This window comes from Dipteris shenzhenensis, chromosome 29 (assembly GCF_047967505.1).
Source record: "Dipteris shenzhenensis isolate YYH24624 ecotype China chromosome 29, Dip_SZ_1.0, whole genome shotgun sequence".
Taxonomy (NCBI): domain Eukaryota; kingdom Viridiplantae; phylum Streptophyta; class Polypodiopsida; order Gleicheniales; family Dipteridaceae; genus Dipteris; species Dipteris shenzhenensis.
The window spans coordinates 6,466,797-6,486,062 of record NC_141624.1 but is presented as its reverse complement, the minus strand read 5'-3'; the positions used below and the strand labels follow the sequence as shown (position 1 = coordinate 6,486,062).

Sequence of the window (19,266 nt, the reverse complement as noted above, 5' to 3'; positions counted from 1 at the left end):
CGGATGTATGACACAAATCAAGGTGGACGAACGTTGTGGGGGCTTCACCCGTCCGCGGACAAGTGTGAAACCCTCCTTAGAATGGGAGTAGCCACTTTTTCTCCCATCCTAGACCATGGTCTCTAGACCTTGGTGACCAGAATGGGTTCCCCTTTTTTAGGGATTCAAAAACATGGAAGGATGACATGTGTCCTTGTCCCCACATGGTCCCCACCTCCTAACGCATGAAATGATGCCATGTGTCCTCTTCCACCTAAACCCAGCCCTAGTTCTTTTTTTATTAGCACATGGTGGGATGGGAATAGGATAGAAATATGCATGGGACTACCTGGGACCATCTTTTCCCATTCCCATCCTATTTCTTGCCATGTGCTAAGCCCTAAGGCTACCCTGAGGGCAGACCAAAAAGTGCCTTGTATGATACAACGTAGTAAGAAAATTTGCTCAGAAATTAGTGATTTTTGTCGCAAGAATCAAGTAGAAGTGGCGATGGCTTGCTTTGTTGTTAGGAGATCTGAGAACCCATCCTCGCTTCTGCACACAGCCTACTGAGGCACGCAATGCTTACCACGGAGGAACGAATTGAAGAGATTTCGTTGTCGGTTTGGGTTGTTGTGGGAAAGGAGAATTGAACGAGGAAGAAAGCTCCAACTCTGTAGCAACAGTGCAATTCTCCAACCTCATGTGAAAAGCACGAAGTCTGCAAACAGCGCCACAACCGCTCCACCAACCCACTAATGTCGGTCGGCACCCACCCTGAGCCTAAATTCGCAGGCGCCCTACCAATTGGTTGCTGCGGCATCCTACGGCTGAGTTGCTGTCAATTCTGTTATGAGTTGAAAATGGGCAGAGTTTCGACTGTCAATGGGTCTCGTTGAAAGTTGGAACTGCGGCTCCTCATTGCAGTCTCTTTCACCGAGAGAGAGAGAGAGAGTGCGCGCGCTTGTGTGGCTGAGTTTTCTCAATGCGAATCTCTCATTAAGCAATAGAACATGGCGGAGCCAGCCACGTGCAGACCTGCATTTTACGCGTGCTATCTCCTACGCTCGCAGAATCCTCGCTCCAAGGGTAGCACTTACATCGGGTAATCAATTATCTTGCACCTTCCAAATTTGTAGCTCGTTGTCCGAAAGAAAGCTTGTCCATTCTGTCTAGAAAAAAAGTTGTCAAATTCCGTTGTGCAAGCGTACCTGTAGTGTGAGTCTCATGCATTCACATTTGTCACAACTATGGATATGTTCCCCGCCCCCCTCCCACCCTTTTTTTTTGCGAGAACTCAAAATTTGTATATACAGGAAAAGGTAATACTTTCTTAGATGAATGATGTCTTGCAATCTTGAGATATTGCCTTCCTTACACCAATTAACAAAAAATTCCTGGTGAAACAGTAAACTCCTCATAGCATAGAAGCTCAGAGTTAGGCATATGTTCTCAACAACCTATTCGTAGAGAGAGGTTAGTCCCTGTGTCTCGTTAAACACCACTTTGTTGCGAAACTTCCACTCACATTGAATAATCAGAGCACGCATCAGCTGCCAAACCTCAAGCATAGACTCATTCAAACTACCCTTGTCGCCCAGTAAGGCTTGCTTCCAGGAGACTCGAGTAAAGACACAGGTAGATCCAATCCTCCTAAAGATTCTTCTTCAAATTGCCCAAATTTCTCTGCAATCCCAGAGGATATGATAAAGGGACTCCTTTGTTACTTTACACAATGGGCACAAAGGCAACTCCAGTTTGAAATTCTCACTTTTACAGGCAGTTTCCCACTGACAACCTTCCACAACAGTAAATTAAGTTTAAAAGAAGATGTGGCTTTCCACACCCTCTTAATCCTGTTTCTCAAACTGACAAACTGGCCTGAAGGGCACAAGGGGACCACAATTTCCGGATTAACTCAGCTACATCAACAACGTCTGAGGCCATTAGAATTTAATAAGAACATTTGTGAAGTGGTTTACCAGTCTTAAGGGCAAAGCCCTTGAAATCATTAGTGTCTCTGAACACCTGAAGTCGGCCAATCTATTCTCAATTTCCTCATAACATCTTGTAAAATCTGAGCTCACCATTTGTTGAGCGATAAAGTCCGCTATTGCATCAACTAGTAACTAGTCATTTCTTCCGGATCCCAAACATCCCTCCACGTACAAATACCTTTGCTGCATATCCTTCTAAATCTCAGTTTAACTTTAAGTGGCAGCGGACCGTAAGCAACAGCCCAACTAGACAGCCAAACTTATCTACCCAAGGTGTTAGAAACTCACTGTGCCCACCTGTGAGCCCCCAATTTGAGGGGACAAGGGGCAGTGAGAGGTAGGAGGGCTGGGGAGAGAGAGGGACTCAGGCCGGCATCATAGGCAACCAGCACACGGGCTGGTTGCAGTCTGCAACAGCAGGAATAGAGGGACTCTAGGCCTCACACAGAGGCACCAGGAGCAGCATTGACTGGCTGTCCAGGGCGTGTTAGAAATGACCCAACAGAGGGTACACACAGCGGAAGACTTATAGTAATGCCCAGGAGCTCACACAGTGTGCGGTGTGGGTGTGGAATCACAGACTTCTTTACTTATGTGCATACAATAGGTGTGCAGACTCATCAATAGACAATGAACCAACCAGATAGAGAAACCACCAAAATATATATTTCCGTCCACAAATATGGACACAATACAAAAGAGACAGATCCAGAGTCCCACCAATGGTGTGGTCCTCTGATCTTACCACAAGGTACTTCTCGTATCTGCTGGCTATCTCTAGACTCGAGCCCGCGTGCTCCACCTCGAGCGTAAGTAGACTTTCCGTCTAGATCCCTTCCACCTTGCTGTCTTTGCACCAGCCTAGGTGGGCAGCACCCTCAGCTAAGTCTGCAGCTACTGTATGCCCTCTTCTCCTCCAGTGATGAGGCCCAAGACAAGCTTCCTGCTGCTCCTTTCTGCTGGTACTTGTGCTGCTCCAAGTGATGATTGAGTGAGGCTCAATGGCCTCTTTATATAGGCCCCAAGAGGGCTGGTAAAAAACCGACCAGCCTGTTACAGACTGGCCGACCAGACTGGCCGACCAGTCTGTGGCTGGTCCAGCCCTAAAAGGGCACACCCCCCAGGGCTTTTGGCCCAAACTTTCAGGGTCCTTTGGCCCTCCATTCAAGGCAGGTATCCAGCCTATAAAAGGCCTGCCTCCTGCCCACTAACAGCCACATTTCCTGCTGCATATCTGGGCCTGCACATCCTGCCATATGTGTGCCTCTGCCAGGCCCTCTTCCCAGCCACGTGTCCTGCGCCGTACACTGCTGATGTCATCGTGCCCTGCCAGGTCAGATCTAGGGCTTGCTGTCCCCGCCTTCTGCTCCTTCCACAGGTTCCGTCCTTTGCAGCCTTCTTCTCTTGTGAGGTGCTGCCCATGTGGCAGCCCCCTCTCTCTTTCTTCTCTGGGCATCTTCTGCCCTAGGTCTCCCTCCCCCATGCTCTCCTCATTTGGGGGCTTACAGATGGGGAGATGACCTTTCCAACATCCCCTCTCACCGACACATCTCGGCCCAATGCCAACACGTCGATGAAAATACTCCAGTAACTCCCTGGTCGTAGTCCTCTGGAACCTTTCGGTGTCGAAATCTTTTCCTGGCTTTTCATCCAGTGGCTCCCGCTCCACCAGGTCCGGTTCCGCTTCCGCTTCCGCACACCATCCTGGTACACAGGTCCATCTTTGGTACTACCTCCTTGAGTCACGTTCCCGCCATTGAACTCGAGCAATCCAGCCGTCACGATCTTCCAGTCGTCCCCCTCATAATGAGTGAACAACCTGGAGTCTTCCAGGCACCATGCTCTGAGGGTCTGTTTCAACCCGTCCTTCCTTTGGCAAGGTCTGCAACCAATGAATATTTCCAGATAACGTGGACCATGAACTCTCTCTGAGTTCTCAAGCAGGTACTCTTCTGGCTTCAGTACTCTTTGTCCATCACCTTCTAGCAATCTGCGTCCAAGATTTGAAGAAGCACGAATACTTCCCCTTCTGCCTTCGAAGAAGGCCAATTCCTTCCAATCTCTTATCACCTGAGACAAATGAAGAACAGAGTCTCTCCACAGCATGCTATAAAGGCTCAAATGCAGAATATCAAATACATACCAGACTATTGTACTGCCTGAATGTTCGCTCTGAAAGCAAGCTCTCATTGAGGCACCCACCAAGCGCTTGTGTAATCCTGTACTGTCCCCTTCTGAACTCCAGCATCCATCTGACCATGAGACCCCAGGGCCTTCCATGGAATCCACCCTCGTGTCAGTGTCAACAGCTACACACCTGTAAGGTACCAAGCGCTCCATGCTGTCCTTCACCTTCACAAAGGCATCTGACTCCTCGTCGACCCACATCTCTATGTCAGACATCCTTACTGTGATTTTCGGATCAACATATCTGACCTCGGTAACACTCAGTGATGTCACCAGGAACAACTCTTCGATTACCACATTTGCTTTGGTCTTTCCCTCTGAATCTGAGTCAGACTCCTGTTTGTTTTTCAGATCCGCCTTTTTCTTTCTGCAGTCCTTTGCAAAATGTCCGGGCGTATCACAATAGAAACACTTCTTCTTGTGCTTTCTCTTCGAAGTCCCCTCGTCGTCAGAGTCGTCTTTATTGGACTTGCCACCATTAGGCTTGCCCTTTCCTTTGCCAGCGGAACCCTTCACCAGCATCGCCTTGTCATCTTTATCCTCGCTGTAGAGCTTCTCCCGAGCTTCCTCTTGTAGCAGTAATGGACACAACTCCTCAAACGTCAGAGGTTTGATCCTCTGTCCTGCTGTCACAGCCGTAACAAAGCTCTTGAAACTCCGAGGCAGTCTCCTCAGTACCATCAAGGCCAGATGGCATGAGTCTGTCTTCTGACCAATTGCTGCCAGCTGATCCCTCACCACCTTGACCTTCGTCAAATGGCTATGTACCGTATCTCCTTCTTCCATATCAAGATTGTAGAGTTGATGCTAAAGAAGCACAATCCGGGAGGTGTTGTGTGTTTCGTGTGTGTTTCGTACAGATCTTTCAAGGTGGCCCACGCCTCTACTGACGTCTCGGCCAGTTGGATATGCGGAAGAACGGAGTCCGCCGTAGTCCCTATGATTATTGCCAGGGCATGGGCATCTCTTTCTTCCCAAGCTTCAAGCTCCTCTCTGTCTATTGCCATGAGTACCTCCCCTTTACTGTCCACCATGTCCTCTGGCTTCAACTCCTCTCCCGTGGTCAGCTTCCACAACTTCCGAGCCACTAAATGACTCCGGATCTTCACTTTCCAGATCGGGTAATTAGTCCCGTCCAGGTTCCCAGACTCTCCAAAATTAGGGATCGTGAAAGAGAGAAAACTGGGGGAGGAGGAAGGGAAAGCAGGGGCTGAAGAGGCTGTGGAGGTCGACATCTTTGCTGTATATACCACACATCAAAGTCAATCAAACTCAATTTCAGTAAACCAGAACCCTGAACGCACCTGACTGAACCTGAGTCACCCTCCTTCTCGTAAGGGCACAATCCTCTAGTCGTGGAAGTCGATTCCCTAGAGCTTCTGAATCAGGGTCGTCCTTCAGCAAGGTCCCTGCCTGAAGGCTCCCACACCTGTGAGCCTCCTACTTGGACTCTGATACCATGTTAGAAATGACCCAACAGAGGGTACACGCAGCGGAAGACTTATAGTAATGCCCAGGAGCTCACACAGTGTGCGGTGTGGGTGTGGAATCACAGACTTCTTTACTTATGTGCATACAATAGGTGTGCAGACTCATCAATAGACAATGAACCAACCAGATAGAGAAACCACCAAAATATATATTTCCGTCCACAAATATGGACACAATACAAAAGAGACAGATCCAGAGTCCCACCAATGGTGTGGTCCTCTGATCTTACCACAAGGTACTTCTCCTATCTGCTGGCTATCTCTAGACTCGAGCCCGCGTGCTCCACCTCGAGCGTAAGTAGACTTTCCGTCTAGATCCCTTCCACCTTGCTGTCTTTGCACCAGCCTAGGTGGGCAGCACCCTCAGCTAAGTCTGCAGCTACTGTATGCCCTCTTCTCCTCCAGTGATGAGGCCCAAGACAAGCTTCCTGCTGCTCCTTTCTGCTGGTACTTGTGCTGCTCCAAGTGATGATTGAGTGAGGCTCAATGGCCTCTTTATATAGGCCCCAAGGGGGCTGGTAAAAAACCTACCAGCCTGTTACAGACTGGCCGACCAGTCTGTGGCTGGTCCAGCCCTAAAAGGGCACACCCCCCAGGGCTTTTGGCCCAAACTTTCAGGGTCCTTTGGCCCTCCATTCAAGGCAGGTATCCAGCCTATAAAAGGCCTGCCTCCTGCCCACTGACAGCCACATTTCCTGCTGCATATCTGGGCCTGCACATCCTGCCATATGTGTGCCTCTGCCAGGCCCTCTTCCCAGCCACGTGTCCTGCGCCGTACATTGCTGATGTCATCGCGCCCTGCCAGGTCAGATCTAGGGCTTGCTGTCCCCGCCTTCTGCTCCTTCCACAGGTTCCGTCCTTTGCAGCCTTCTTCTCTTGTGAGGTGCTGCCCATGTGGCAGCCCCCTCTCTCTTTCTTCTTTGGGCATCTTCTGCCCTAGGTCTCCCTCCCCCATGCTCTCCTCATTTGGGGGCTTACAGATGGGGAGGTGACCTTTCCAACAGGGCGCCCTTAAATAAGGGCCTGTGGCTGGCCAAGTCGGCCCAACCAGGGCAGACCCTGGTCGGTTTTCCAGGGCCCATGTGGTCGGCCACCAGACAGGGTACCGACCCTACTGGTCGGTCAACTCAAGGGGCCTGGGCAGTGCCTATAAAAGGCCTACTCCTCCATTCATTCCAGTATCCAGTGCAAGACTGAAAGCCCCTCTCCAAGCAGCAGAAAATGTGATCAAAGACAAGTCGTACTTGATGGTTACATCTAGTATCCTCGAGATGAAATACTTTGGCCAGGGTGTGACAATGCTCATGACCCAATATTGACTAGTGGCTGAAATATCCAGATTCCTTCCCGAAGGTTGATGACGACAAAGGTTGCGTAGAATATGTTGAGAAAAACACCATCTGTACCAAGAGGTATGACGATGAGAAAAGCCACCCAAAGGCAGATATAAGGCAGTTGATGACACTAATTGTAATTTGTGTAGGCTATCTCATGGGCTATCCATAGATGCCACTTATACCTTGGTATGAGCCTTGTAGGCCTAGTTATAGTCAGTTAGGACTATTGGTACAATTAGTTTATGTACCATCTAGGTCAGTTAGGACACTTAGTCCAGTTAGGGCAGTTAGCCCTAGGGTTTTATTGTGTTGGCTCTCCCTCAAGCCTCCACACTTCATTTTTGCAGCAATCTATTATAGCATCTCGTTTTTCTCCATTGTGCTTCCATTTTTTAGCTTCCATTGCTTCCAACACCCAACAATGGTATCAGAGCAGGTTGGGAATCCATTCCCTCAGCCATTGACAGCTTCCCCAAGCTGTTTGGCAGCCTCTGGAGCTCTCATTCTTGCTGGTCTTGCTGGTTTTCACACTCCCACGAGTGTTTGAGACCTTTCCAAGCACTTCTGACGCAAAAAACCTCATTTTGTCGTGAGAAGACCGCACTTTGGAGCAACTCTCGTGAAGGGAACTGTTTTTCGGTGCATTTTCCAGCCTGCTGCAGCAAAAAACAACCACACGCGAGCATTTACAGCATCTGTACTGAATTCCGAACTTGTCAAAAAATAAATAAAAATAAAAAAAATATGTACATGGGTCAAAAATTGTACGGAAATCCGTACATCTGTCAAAAAATTTCGTACTTCTGTTCGGTTTGTCAGAATTTCAGTACATTCACTGCAGTACGCGTTGCCTCGGGGTGCGCGCCAATCATTTCTCAGATTTTTCAGCATTTCGGAGCTGTCTCGAGCTGCGCGCTAGCATTTTGGAGCTACGTCGAGCTGTGTCAGCATTTTGGAGCTGCCTCGAGCTGCGTGCCAACATTTTGGAGCTGCCTTGAGCTGCATGCCGGCATTTGGAGCCATTTGGAGCTGCTGAATTGATCGGGAGACTTCTCTTTGAGCCCTTCCCTCCTCATTTGGCATCCCTTTGCCTCGGGCTACAAGCTTCTCTCCATTTCTACGTGCTCTCCTCCTCGTGGGAGCACTTCTTTTGCTGTAATTCTCATTTCCAGCCCTCGTTTGCTCGCTTTCAGAGCCTGTCACTGCTGTTCAGTAAGCCGTTGTTGCATTGGCTTTTTTTCAATTTTTGCTTCATTTGCATTTTGGAAAGGCCTCGTGTTGCCTTTGGGGATTTTTCTTGCAACAGGTACACCTTGGGATACCAAAGTCTTTTGCAAACATAAGCTTTGAAGCTTGGGCAGTTTTTTAGCACTTGATTCTGAGAGGTTGCCTTTCTCTCATTGCTTTGTCAGTTGGTGCATTTGCCTTGTATTTCAGCACCATGTCTGGTGGCAAAGGCTGATTGGGGCCGATGACAAGCTTGATGGCACCAACTACCCCATGTGGTCATACATGATGGGACATGTTTTGGTTTCCAAGAATCTATGGCATATTGTTTTAGGTTCTGAGGCCCGGCCTACACACACTGTTACTAGTGCTACACCTGCAGCCTCTGCTTCTGCTTCTTCAGGTGATGGGTCTTCAGCTGATGGTTCTACTGCTACAGCCAGGACTTCTATACCTCCTGCTCCAGGTGCTTTGCCTTCTTCACAAAAGCAAATTCAGGGATGGTCATGATGCCAAAGCACATGCCTTGATTGCTCTTTCAGTGAAACGGGTTATTATCCCTCATATTCGGTCTTGCAAGACAGCTAAGCAAGCATGGGATCAGCTTGCATCCTTGTATCAGGTGCGGAATGAGGCGAGGGTTGCCTATCTCCGCAGGCAATTGAAAGATTTAAAGCTTGATGAGGGTGGTAACATGGATGCCTATCTCACTAATGTGAAGGATTTGAAAGAGCAGTTGGCCAACATTGATGAGATTATGCCTGATTCTCAGCTAGTTTCTAATACCCTTGATGGGTTGCCTGATTCATATCAAGGCTTTGCTACTACATCGAGGTTGGTTGCAGGGGGTGATGCCAATCATTTCTCATTTGACCAGCTTGTTGCTCTTCTTCTTCAGGAGGAGCAAAGCTGTGTGAATCGCCACGCTACTATGGCTAGTGATCAAGCATTTGCTGCCCATCATAAATACAAAGGTAAAGGCAAGGTTTCAGCTTGTAAGCTCTCTCATTCCCATGCTGATCATTCACATGGTGCCTCTTCTTCAGGGGATCACAAAAAGAAGAAGAGATGTAACTATTGCAGGAAACCTGGGCATGATATTTCTGAATGCAGAAAGCACATAGCATCTGAAAAGAAAAAGAAAGAGTCTGGTCTTGCAGTATCTGGTTCTTCTAGTGCAGAAGATCGACATGAGTCCGCTTATTTCGCACAAGACCACCATTGGGCTTTCTTGGTTACATGTCAATATAATCCTGATGTTCATGATGCTTATATGGCAGTTTCAGATGTTCGTGATGCTTGGTTCTTTGATAGTGGTGCTAGCAAGCACATCACTTCCTACAAGAAGTTATTCAGCTCATTGGAGCTTACATCTAAGGGGGGCAGTGTCACATGTGCCAATAATGTATCATATACCGTGAAAGGTATTGGGCAAGTTGCTCTTACTTCTGTCTCTGGTGATATTGTCACTCTAGAGCATGTGCTTTATGTCCCAGGCATTCGTAAGAACCTCATTTCTATTTCAACCATTGCCACATGTGGCTTTCAGGTTATTTTTGATGGTGTGAGGTGTGCAGTGTATGATGTTACACATGCCTCTACCCTGGTTTTGACTGGCACATTGTCTAGCAGTCTTTACAGACTTGATGCTTATGACAGATGTTCAGATGATGATGCTGCACATGCCTTTGCTATTGATTCTACCATGGCAGATACTCATTTGTGGCATGAGAGGTTTGGACACCTCAGTTTTGGAGCCCTGGTGGTGAAGTTATATAAGGAAGATATGGTTGTGGATCTTCCCAAAATGCATATGCCTACCAAACATGTTTGTGAACCATGCTTACTTGGGAAGATGCACCGTGCTGCGTTTCCCAAGGATGGGAGAGTTGGTGATTCATGTAAGCTTTATCTAGTTCATAGTGATGTTTGTGGACCCATGAGGGTTGCAGCTCTTGGGGGGTTCTACTATTTTGTTACTTTTATTAATGATTTCACTAGGTACACTTGGATTTTCGCATTGAAATCCAAGTCTGATGTTTCTTCATGCTTCAAGCACTTTATTGCCTTGGCTGAGAATGAGAGTGGGCTGCACATTGCTCATAGTAATACAGACAAGGGGCATGAATACATATTGAAGGAGTTTGCTATTTTTTTGGCTTCCCGTGGCATTAATCATCGATGCACGGTGCCTTATACTCCTCAACAGAATCCCATGGCTGAGCGGAAGAATAGATCAACAATGGAAATTGCCATATACATGTTGAAAGGCAAACATTTGCCTAATAAGTTGTGGTTGGATGCGGTCATGTGTGCAAATTACATCTTGAATAGATGTCCTACAAAGGCATTGCAGACTATCACACCTTATGAGGCTTGGACGGGTCGTAAGCCTCGCATTTCTTACATGAGGACTTTTGGATGCTTAGCTTATGCTCATGTGCCTTCACAGAGACGCACTAAGTTGGATGATAAAGCTGCTAAATGCATTTTTCTTGGATATAGTTCAGAGAGCAGGGGCTATAAGCTATATCAGCCCCGCACAGGCAAGTGTTTTGTCAGTCGGGATGTTGTGTTTGATGAATCTTCCACTATGCCTTTGCTGGACTGTCAAAAACAGCCCGTTGTTGATGCCCCAGACATATTTGACAGCTTGATGCCTTTGTTTCCATCCGATGCTCGGGATGATGTTCCATCTGAGGTTGTCCCTCCTCCATTTGTTGGTCATTTACAGCCCCATGTGCATGCAGAAATTCAGCCTGATATGCCTATCATTGATCAGGATCATTTGCACCGGGCTCTTGACCAGGAAAGAGCAGAAATTCAGGAGCCTAAAAAGGTACCCTGTTGGTTCCTTGACACATTAAAAGACAGCAAACAAGACACTCCTCTGCCAGCCCGTACAAGAGCAGCGGTCCGGAAAGAGCATGCTAATTTTGTTGCTTATGCTTTGGTTGCTACAGCATGCAATGAAGAGCCATTGTGTCATCAAGATGCCTTTCAGAATGATTGTTGGATGAAGGCCATGCAAGCTGAATTGGATTCTATCCATCAAAATAGCACTTGGGAGTTGTGTGATTTGCCTTATGGCAAGAATGCAGTTGGAACTAAGTGGGTTTATTCAATTTGCTAGCAATGAGGGGGGCATTTTGATGTCACAATCCAAGTACATTGGACAGCTTTTGCAGCGTTTTTAGTTCGAGGATTGCAAGCCAGTATCCACACCATTAGAGACTGGTTTTCACTTCTCTTTTGAGGATGGCAGCGGTACATGTGATGTCACTCTCTATCAGCAAGCAGTTGGTTGTTTGATTTACCTATGCCATACGAGACCTGATCTACAGTATGTAGTCTCACAGTTGAGCAGATATATGCACAGCCCATCTATGCACCATTGGTATTATGTGAAGCGTGTTTTCAGATATCTTAAAGGTACTCAGCATTTAGGCCTTCTTTATGGAGCTGATACTTCACTTGTCATGCATGGATTCACTGATAGTGATTGGGCTGGTTGTTCTGACACTCGTGTGTCACATAGTGGCAACTGTTTTATGCTTGGTACTTCATGTGTTTCTTGGTTCAGTAAGAAGTAGAGTACAGCTGCTACTTCTAGCTGTGAAGCTAAGTACAGAGCGGCTTTTACAGCTACAAACTTGCAGATCTTTGTGCATGTCAAACTGCTCCTACCGTCATCTTCACTGATAGTCAGAGTGCTTTGGCTGTTGTACGGAATCCAGTTTTCCATGCTCGCACAAAGCACATTGAGGTTCACTATCACTATGTCAGAGAGCGATTATCAGCAAGTGATATTGAGTTGTCTTATGTTCCCATTGAAGACAACTTGGCAAATCTTTTTACAAAGGCTCTAACTCGACCTAAGTTTGAGGCTTTTGGGCAAGCTTTAAACTTAGTACCTTTTGTAACTTGATCTGTTGTACTCTGTACAGTCATAGGTTGCTATATTCTACAGGACGAACATGTGAAACCATGACACTAGATATTTAGGTATCCTAAGCCATGTCTAGGATACTTCAGTCTATACCATGGAGGGGGGTTTGTAGGCTATCTCATGGGCTATCCATAGATGCTACTTATACCTTGGTATGAGCCTTGTAGGCCTAGTTATAGTTAGTTAGGACTATTGGTATAGTTAGTTTATGTACCATCTAGGTCAGCTAGGATACTTAGTCCAGTTAGGGCAGTTAGCCCTAGGGTTTTGTTATGTTGGCTCTCCCTTGAGCCTCCACACTTCATTTTTGCAGCAATCTATTACAGCATCTCGTTTTTCTCCATTGTGCTTCCATTTTTGAGCTTCCATTGCTTCCAACATCCAACAATTTGACCTCAGCGATTCATAGTGATGTTGATTTGGTGGGTACGACTGGTGATGTCCCCTAACTTGATTCATAGTGATGCTGATTTGGTAGGTATGACTAGTGACGTCCCTTAAGTTTTCTCCAAGGTATTGTGGTCCATTCACAATACTTCAGAGGATTGGTGAGAGTTTGTTTAAAGGTTGTCTTTACCAAAATGATGTAGGGTGCATCTAGTATTTCATTTTAGACCTTTGAAGAAGCGACCACTTGAAGGTGATAGTCTAGTAGGAGAAAAGCTTCTGGTAGAGTTGATTGAACCCTTGGTGCTTCCACATGAGCCATAAAGAATTCTCGATGTTAAAGAAAGGTGTGTACGTGGCATACAGCTATTCAAGGATATTTAGTGAAGTTGTAAGCCTGTTCAAAGGAGAATGCTACCTGGGAAAGTGTAAGCAAACTCAGAAAGCAATTTCCTAATATTATTGCCAAGGACATGAAGTCTTCCTATGTTTCATCAATAATAGTGTGGTGGGGCATTACCCCTAGGAGGGAGTATCTTTGGTTGGTGCCTGGTTAGGATAGTTAGGGCAGCTAGTACTAGCCTCAAGTCCTAGACATGTTAAGTGACGTGAGTGGACTAGTGCATAATGAAAGTAGCCGGAGGACGTTTTGGTGCATGTGTTGGCCTCTAGAGTGAGAGAATCATTAGATGACAGCAGACAGCAAGGTGGAAACTCCTTACACTTCCGTTAGAGCTGGTCTGTGGGTAGAGGTTCAGGTTAACAATGCATCAAGGCAGGTCCACATTGACAAAGATTGTTTTCTATTCTCCATTTCCATGGTTCTAAATTTTCTCCATGGAGTTGTTTCACATTCCTTACATCCAACGAATTCCACCTCAAATTCACCAACAGCAATGCACAGGATTACCCCTATGGAAAGGCAAGCTAGGCAAGGACACTGCTATTTATTGGCTGGTATCATGTGGTCAGCCATCACATACTCCCATGTATTGCATTGCTGTGATACCATGCAAGGGAAGTGCAAGAGCTGCAACAAAACCTCTTTCCAATTGTAAGTAAGTCATTCAAACAAGAACAAGACTAAAAACCAGATCTTTGAAAAAGGAAAGTTGGAGAAAAATGTGCAGTTGTTGCAGTGTACATTTGCAGATTTTAGCTTTTGTTTTTGCTAATTATTTCTGCTAGCTTCAATATCTCTACACTTAACAGCAGATTCTTACAATGTTTCCTTCTCTTCTATCATATTATGATGATCTGTAACTGGTCTGAGGCATTATATCTAATCAACCCATGCTTTGTGGTCCTTGCTGCTTACTCTGAAATGCAAAGTACTCTCTTTTTCATGCATGCTTCAAATGTTGTTTGTTTTCTTACATTATGCAGTAGACAAGAGTGTAGGGATAGAGAAAGTGACATAGGATATGGCCCTTTAATGGGAAAGAGCGCCCATAATGGTATTATGTTGACTTTTGCTCAAGCACACAGCCATGCAACATGTGTATGAAGTGAATGTGGGTGAGGTGAGTGAATGTGAATGACGAGACACACCATGAGACATGAAGATGCTCACGCCTCTTAGTGGCACCACTCTTACTCAATTGGGATAGGCTTAAGCCCAATTAAATGACTAAGGTTCCCCCCTTAAGGTCTTGGACTTTATAAAAGTGCACTCTAATGTGTCTATCCCCAACTCGGTGTCTAATGGATGACTTTTTTTATTTCATTAATAAAAAAAAGTGTTACATGTTCAAGTTTAGTGGCTTCAGTTCGACAGGCCAATCTACTTAGATGATTCACTGCCATAACTTGGTCGGTGTCCGTCATAAATATAAACATACTCGCACCATCGAATTGGTGCATGATGTAATAATGTTCTATTTTCTACTGATTAACAAAATAGTCCATTTTCCTTTGACATACTCTAACAATAGGAATGATATTAACTAAAGGGTAATGTTCCCTATGTAGAGAGTTACAGAGTCTTATCAACACAATTGACTCCACCACTGAGTCATGAAATTGTTTGTTGAATGACAATGTTGTCGTATGGTAGTAACTGCCGATCATTAAGGGTAGGGTATTCATGGTTACCACCTGTCAGAACTTGCTTTGATTCTCAATTTATGTAGCAGTTTTACTACCTATTGACGACTGTTTTGATATGCTACATAGATGTTAAACAAACACCTTCAAGGCTCCACTGAAATACAGAAGTAAGTGGACTTATAACTATAGAACAGCTGGATAGCTCTTCTGTACTATGATGATATAGATTTCACTTGCTTCTTAAGCTTGGCTGTCTTTCTATGTTTTCCAACAGTATTATAGAGAAATGACACCATTCTCCCTGCATTGGAGAACTGTTGTAGGCTTTCCCCTGTTATGACTGCCATTTTTCTTTTAAAAAACCCATTCATTTGTTAGAATGGGTCTCTTAATGCCTGCAGATAGTATCACATAATATGCCATGTTGTCTTTAATCCTTCCTATTAAAGATGCATCTGGATGCCAAAAACTCTTGCTTGTTTTACCGAGTTTTAATTCTCTTTTTCTTTGCCCTTCAAAGTTATTTTAATATTTTACATGATCATTCCTGCAGACGCTTTTCAAAGTGTTATTTATAGTTGCTTCCCACGTCTTGTCATCTTAGCACTTAGTGCATTGCAATTGATGCAGTTTTACAGTCAATCCTAAGCGACGCATTAGGCAACACAATGGAGAAATCACCTTCGGTGCTTGGAGAACAAAAAGGAAGCGCCCCTGGGAAATGATATTGTGCCTTCATGGATTTCCGTCCCAAGTAGATGCTTTGCAGGTACCCACGTTTTTTCTCTTTCTTTTTGTGGGGGGGGGGGGGAGGTAAGGAATTATAGGCATTTGTCTTTTCCGTTTCTTATAACTAGTAGCGTATGATCAGATCCATGGATAACATGTTGAGAGTCAATTTGGGAACTGAATCGCACATTTGAAATCTACAATCCTGTTGGTACTTAAGAAACGACTTATTAAATACACGTTGCATACATATAAATTATTATGTTGTGTGTCTGATGAAACTTACATGATTGTTTGTTTGAATTTGCAACATAGATGTGCCTTTATCATATATCCAATCTTTTATATTCTTTTGCTGTGGATAACGATGAGAAGAGTTGAGAAGCTTTCAAGGAATTCGTTAATTTTCTTACGTTAATCAATCAGGTGCCCTTGGCTAAGGTTTTGTCTAGCATGCAGTAACTTGGAAATTTTGGTGATGAGCATCAGTCTGTTGTAATCAACCTTCAAGTGGATAGTTTTGTATGGAATGGCCCGTTTTTCTTTTAGTTTCAAAAGAGAGTTTGTTTGAGTATACTTGTGCTTTCTAAGTTAGAAATGTATTTTTGCCTCTTTGCAGAAACGAGACATAAGTGTAAAGTGCCTTTTAACTTTTTATGTTTTAAATAAGAGAGAGAGAGAGAGAGAGATTCTAGTTTTTTGGAAGTTTTTGTTTCTTGACTTGCTTGTTTATTTTTGCTTAAGTCACCTGCTTCGTTTCTTCTTTATTTCTTGTTTTCATTCTCTTTTGTTTATTTGACGTATTTTAGCAAGCACTGGGTTTGCCCAAGAGACTCCGCGGGTCTTTAGAAACCCAGTATAGCTGCTTATGCTTGGGCACTGATGACGACATAAGTGTTGCTTTGCTTGCTAAGTATGTCTTCCTTTTGCTTTTCATAAAAGTTTTTGTTTACCGCTTTTTTCTTCTCTTTCATTTTCTCTTTTATTTTCTTTGTAGATTTTTGATCTTTAGAACAACAAAAAATTCTAAATTTGTATGATTGGACTTATTCTAGTCTTACAAAGGTATATTGTATGGAATGGCCAATCACTAGTATGCTTTATGCTGTCATTACAGTTCGAGTGGGCATGGCAACACCCAATGAAATCTTTGGCTGTAAGGGGAGCAGCTGCTGGGCTTAAATCATTGCGAGGAGTTGGTGCGAAAGTCAAGCTGGTGTACACAATGCTCAACCTACCTGAATGGAAGAAGTATGAACCCTCACTCGGACTTCAATCTTGGCTTCTGATATTGCTCATACACTCAGAGTGGCCTTTTAGGTTATCCTCCTGTGCTCTTCTCGATCAAACTAAAGAACAAATACTGTGGAAACAACCGTGTAGAAGTAGCTATGAAATCTGCATTGATGACAGATGTCATGTATGTATGACTGTCTGAAACTCTCACCCATTCCATGTACACATGTTTTGTTTGTTGTGCAGGTTGGATCTTACCATAAACTTTGTGTCGACAGAGCATTTAGCATTTGCAAAAGGTTGTCCAGGCCTACCTCCTCAAGTGCAGGTCACGATCGGACCTCTAGAAGATCTTCCTTGCTACAGATATTCGTATTCAGTGTCTGATGTTTGTGACGATAAGTGTGTACCTGCTGCTCAAGAAGATGATGGTTACAGTACTGGTGATGCCACATGCAGGGATGAACACATTGAACAGAAGGGCAGTCCTATTACTAATTGCAGAGATGATGTGTTACCTGAACAAGAGTCCGTTCATGTGTGTGGAATATTGGTCGGTCTCTCTGATGTGGTTGCTGGTAAGAGAACAGGCTGCAAAGAAAAAGTAGCTACTGGATTTAAGAAGCCACGGAGGGAAGGAGCTTCTCTTGCTGGGCCAAAGAAAAGGGGCCGTCCTAGGAAAACAGAGCATGGTGAACAGGAAAGAGAAGGAAATCTTAAACATAACATTAGCCCAGCAAAAAAGAAGAAAATTATTTCAAGAGGTCAGCAAAAGACTACTAAAAAAGGATGCAAATGCAAAGACCAGTCTCCTGATGGCAAAGGTGATTTGTTTGCACGAAGGCGCATTGTGTTTGCAGACGAGTGCGAGAACTCTTCTCTGTCACTTCAAAAGACCATCGGCAATGAAAGTGACGAGGCTCAAATAAAGTTCGCAAAGACACAAAATGCAACTCCCTCACCATCGTCGTCCTTATTATCTTTAAGTGAATCACAGATTGCACAAATTGAGCCTGATACCAGTAGGAAGAACTCAATTCATACTATTTTACCAGAGTTGCAAGAAGGGATTATTTCTGCAGGATACCAGGGTTCTGACATCAATATCTCTAAGCATGCTATGGGAGGGTCGTCGACCCCTTCTTGGACACCTTCAAATGTCTCTCCCCAGGGTTTAGAAGAGAGAACTGCTGGGAAAGAGCTGATGAATTCTTCAAGGAACATTCCCAAATTTCTGCCTTTGTGGTCTCCCTCTTCTGCAAATGCTGCCTCCACAAGCTCTTGCTTATCGAAGTTCATCCTCGGAGATGATCACAGTATCCCATCATCATCAGAGATTTCTTTGTGCCCATTGGTGGCTCAACCATTCTCTGGTTCTGAATCAAGAAATTACTCATCACTGCAAGGATCTCCAATATTCCCTTCTGTTCAATGCTCATTCATACCTATTTTATCTACTCCTGAAAGCATACAGCATGAAGTGATTGATCTTACAAATTCACCTAGCCAATAGCCAGCATCCCAATTTGACATGAAGATTTATAAGAACAGAAACACCACAGTACAACTATAGGTTGTGTGTAAATTTGAAGCTATACGTGGTTTAATTTCAAGATGATATTGAAAATACAAGTTATATGTTGCAACTGTACATGTGTGAACCTTACGTCTCTCTCTCTCTCTCTCTCTCTCTCTCTCTCTCTCTCTCTCTCTCTTTCAATTGTACTATGTGACTATTGGACTCCAGTACATTTGATACACAACTTAGATCAACCAGGGCCAGCTATCTTTAAACTTAAGAATACTCAACATAGGCAACATACCTTCAGATCCATCAGACGAGTTGTTTGATAAGTCTCAGCCTTGGATTACATACTTTTGCCTACTTTCAGAAACAAGGAGGTCGATTACTCTAAATGGCATCACCTCTGCCCAGCATCATGAGACGTAAAGAGCAGGCAATCATTTCTGCCTTTTTGGCCCTAGTTATCAGGCTGTTGCTACATTGGCCACATGTGCATGTATTCACCTAGGTTGTGAATAAGAGCTTATAAAATCATATGCTTCATGGTGATCGATATCAAGAATTTGACTAAAAATGTTCACTCTTTCATGATACATAGCAAAGATATTTCCGTGCACCCACGTATGTATGCATGCCTACACACGCGCGTGTGTTGGGGGGGGGCGGGGCTTGGGATGCAATTGCGGTGGGGGGAATATATGTCTCTGCTCTTCTCTCTCTTAGAGAGAGAGAGAGAAAGAAAAAAAGTTTATTAAAGTCTTCGGAAGACCAATGGGTCTATGAGATTGTGAAAAACCTGATACAATGAGCTATGGTAGTGGAGCTACTAAACGAGCATCCACACCAATGCAGAATGCAAAAAAATGCAAAATGGTAGTACTAATTCCTAAGTACAACATAGTCATATCTCGACTATATATATCAATCTCAGCATCATCATCGACATCATCATAACCATCATCATCATCAGCAGCAGCAGCAGCAAGACATCAAGATGGATGAGGCTGTGGAAGTCGAGGCATGAGGTCAGCAATAGAGCGATGTCGCCTCCCTAAGGATGCAGTCCTAGTACATCTCCTGGTCGTAGCTCTGCATCTAACTAGGGCCACTGTGACTCCCGTCGGTCGGGCTCTGACCCTAAATAAGGAGGGGATGTCCCCAAGTATGATCTGTG

At 44.8% G+C, this 19,266-nt stretch overlaps 1 protein-coding gene across 1 annotated transcript; it reads left to right on the top strand.

The window, feature by feature from the left end:
• The first annotated feature begins 384 nt into the window (after positions 1–384).
• On the top strand, positions 385–18,155 carry LOC147882361 (uncharacterized). The gene is made up of 4 exons (XM_087401084.1): positions 385–1,084; positions 15,233–15,371; positions 16,449–16,582; positions 16,814–18,155. The coding sequence occupies exons 1-4, from the start codon at positions 993–995 to the stop codon at positions 18,078–18,080; spliced, it is 1,632 nt and encodes a 543-aa protein (XP_087257210.1). The 5' UTR covers positions 385–992; the 3' UTR covers positions 18,081–18,155.
• The last annotated feature ends 1,111 nt before the right edge of the window (positions 18,156–19,266 follow it).